The following is a 2,079-nucleotide window of genomic DNA, read 5'->3' on the forward strand; positions in this document are numbered from 1 at the left end:
AATAAATTTATATAATTGTTAAAACTCTTATAAAACCAATTCTTCACAGAATTTAATATTATATATTGATAAAATTTACTTGAAATTTAATTTTCAGTGTAGAAAATACGAGCGAAGGAAAGGAGAGTGTTCAAGGGCCAGATTCGCCCAGGCACACAAATCAAAAGAAAATTTTTGCAAGTGAGTTTCGGCACAGAGCGAATCACATAGATTTCCCCCAAGCCGAAAAAAAAGTGTTTGCACTCAAATTACACAGACGGCCTAATGGCCGAGGCCTGCAAGAGGGACACGGAGGAGCCCGGGCAGAGTTGGGATCGGAATTAGGACGGAATCGGACATTGAGGTCGGGAAATGCAGGCGCAAAGGCAAACGCAATCGATTGGCGATTTGAATGGCATCCAAGGAAAATGGAGTCTGGGGAAAATACAAGAAAACCAAACAGCAGATGGAAAAGCAAAGGACAGGCGAGAGGGAAAGTGTTTGCCCGAGTGGTATGTGATTTTAAGAGTTCGTTGAGTGATTTGCTGGGGTCTAAAAAATGCTGGAAATTCGGACAAAGATCAAAAATAAGGATTACAAGGAAAACACCTGAAATAGAAGCACTTAAACTCGGAAATTTTAAAGCAGAGTCTTATCTTTTTCTTTTAAAATCCTAATAAATATTCTAACTTGTTTTGCGTATGTATTTTGTATATTTTTTCTCTTCCGATCAAATGTGTAACATTTCGCTGTATTAGCTTTTTAAGTGTAAATGTATTTTGCTTCTCCAATCCAAGTGTAAAGCTCGATAGCAAAGTCTGTATATTTTTCTGTTCCGTTCGACCTGTTAAGCTCGATATTAAAGTGAGTCTAAAGTGAGTCTAAAATGAGTCGAAAAGTGGCGTGAAATGCGAGCGTGGTGTGGCGTGTGTGTTTAGTAGCAGAGCTTGTAGAGTTCGTAGTGATTCGTGTAGATACTGGCTTCTTTTAAAGGGCACCGCAGTCTTCGATTATGATCTTCTTGCTGGTCTTGCCATTGTTCGATCCATAGGACTCCACCTTCTGGACAATGTCCATGCCCTCGACCACCTGGCCAAACACAACGTGCTTATTGTCCAGCCAGGCGGTCTTGTCGGTGCAAATGAAGAACTGCGAACCGTTGGTATTGGCTCCGGAATTGGCCATCGAGAGGATGCCCGGTCCCGTGTGCTTCAGCTGGAAGTTCTCGTCGGGAAAGCTATTCCCATAGATGGAGCGTCCTCCGGTGCCGTTCTGTCTGGTGAAGTCGCCGCCCTGGCACATAAAGTTTGGGATGACCCGGTGGAAGGGACAGCCCTTGTAGCCGTAGCCCTTCTCGCCGGTGCACAAGGCCCGGAAATTCTCCGCCGTCTTGGGCACCACATCGGAACGCAGTTCCATCACAATTCGTCCGATTTTCGTGTCCCCGGCGGCGATGTCAAAATAAACACGTGGCAGCGGCATCTTGGCAGATGACGAAAGTTTACGAAAGAAAGCCAGATCTGTGAGAATTAATACACAAACTATTATTTTTATGGGGAAATAAAATAATCACATTTACCGGTGGATTTCTTTTATATTTTATTTGTTTGTAACTGGTCAAAAAAATCACCAAACTTGCTCGCTCAAGCGTTGAAAATGAACTGAACTTTTTTATTTGGAGCTGTACTGATATCTGGTTGAAAATGGTTTCAGAACCTACTAGATTGGGATAAAGTTTAGGTTTTTAAATTTTAGATAATGTCACAGGTTACTTTGTTAATTTTATAAGTAATTTTAAATAGATTAGAGATATTACTACCGTTTTTTAATGGATGTTAAGTCAAATAAGAAGCTTAAACCTTTGTCAGAAAATGTTTATTATCAGAAACCTATAAGAAAAGTTATTTTATTTAGGTAGAAGTAGGATAGTTAATTTACAAAACAAGTGCTTAACTTTAATTAAATCATTTCTTGCTAGCTTAACAATTATTTGTTGAAATTATAATAATATCCTAGTACCCCTACCCCATCATCATCTTCTAGGCTTCCTGCTGATAAACACCAGTCAAATATTGACATTCCGGATATATTTCTAATTGG

General features: G+C 40.0%; 1 protein-coding gene across 1 annotated transcript; it reads right to left on the reverse strand.

The window, feature by feature from the left end:
- Window positions 1-669: 669 nt before the first annotated feature.
- On the reverse strand, window positions 670-1,716 carry LOC108083001 (peptidyl-prolyl cis-trans isomerase-like). Its single transcript, XM_017178625.3, has 2 exons — window positions 1,559-1,716; window positions 670-1,499 (listed from the first exon to the last, which is right to left on the reverse strand). Exon 2 carries the CDS (start codon window positions 1,459-1,461, stop codon window positions 967-969), a length of 495 nt encoding a protein of 164 aa, XP_017034114.1. The 5' UTR covers window positions 1,462-1,499; window positions 1,559-1,716; the 3' UTR covers window positions 670-966.
- Between the last annotated feature and the right edge of the window lie 363 nt (window positions 1,717-2,079).

The sequence above is a fragment of the Drosophila kikkawai genome, chromosome 3L (genome assembly GCF_030179895.1).
Source record: "Drosophila kikkawai strain 14028-0561.14 chromosome 3L, DkikHiC1v2, whole genome shotgun sequence".
Lineage (NCBI taxonomy): Eukaryota > Metazoa > Arthropoda > Insecta > Diptera > Drosophilidae > Drosophila > Drosophila kikkawai.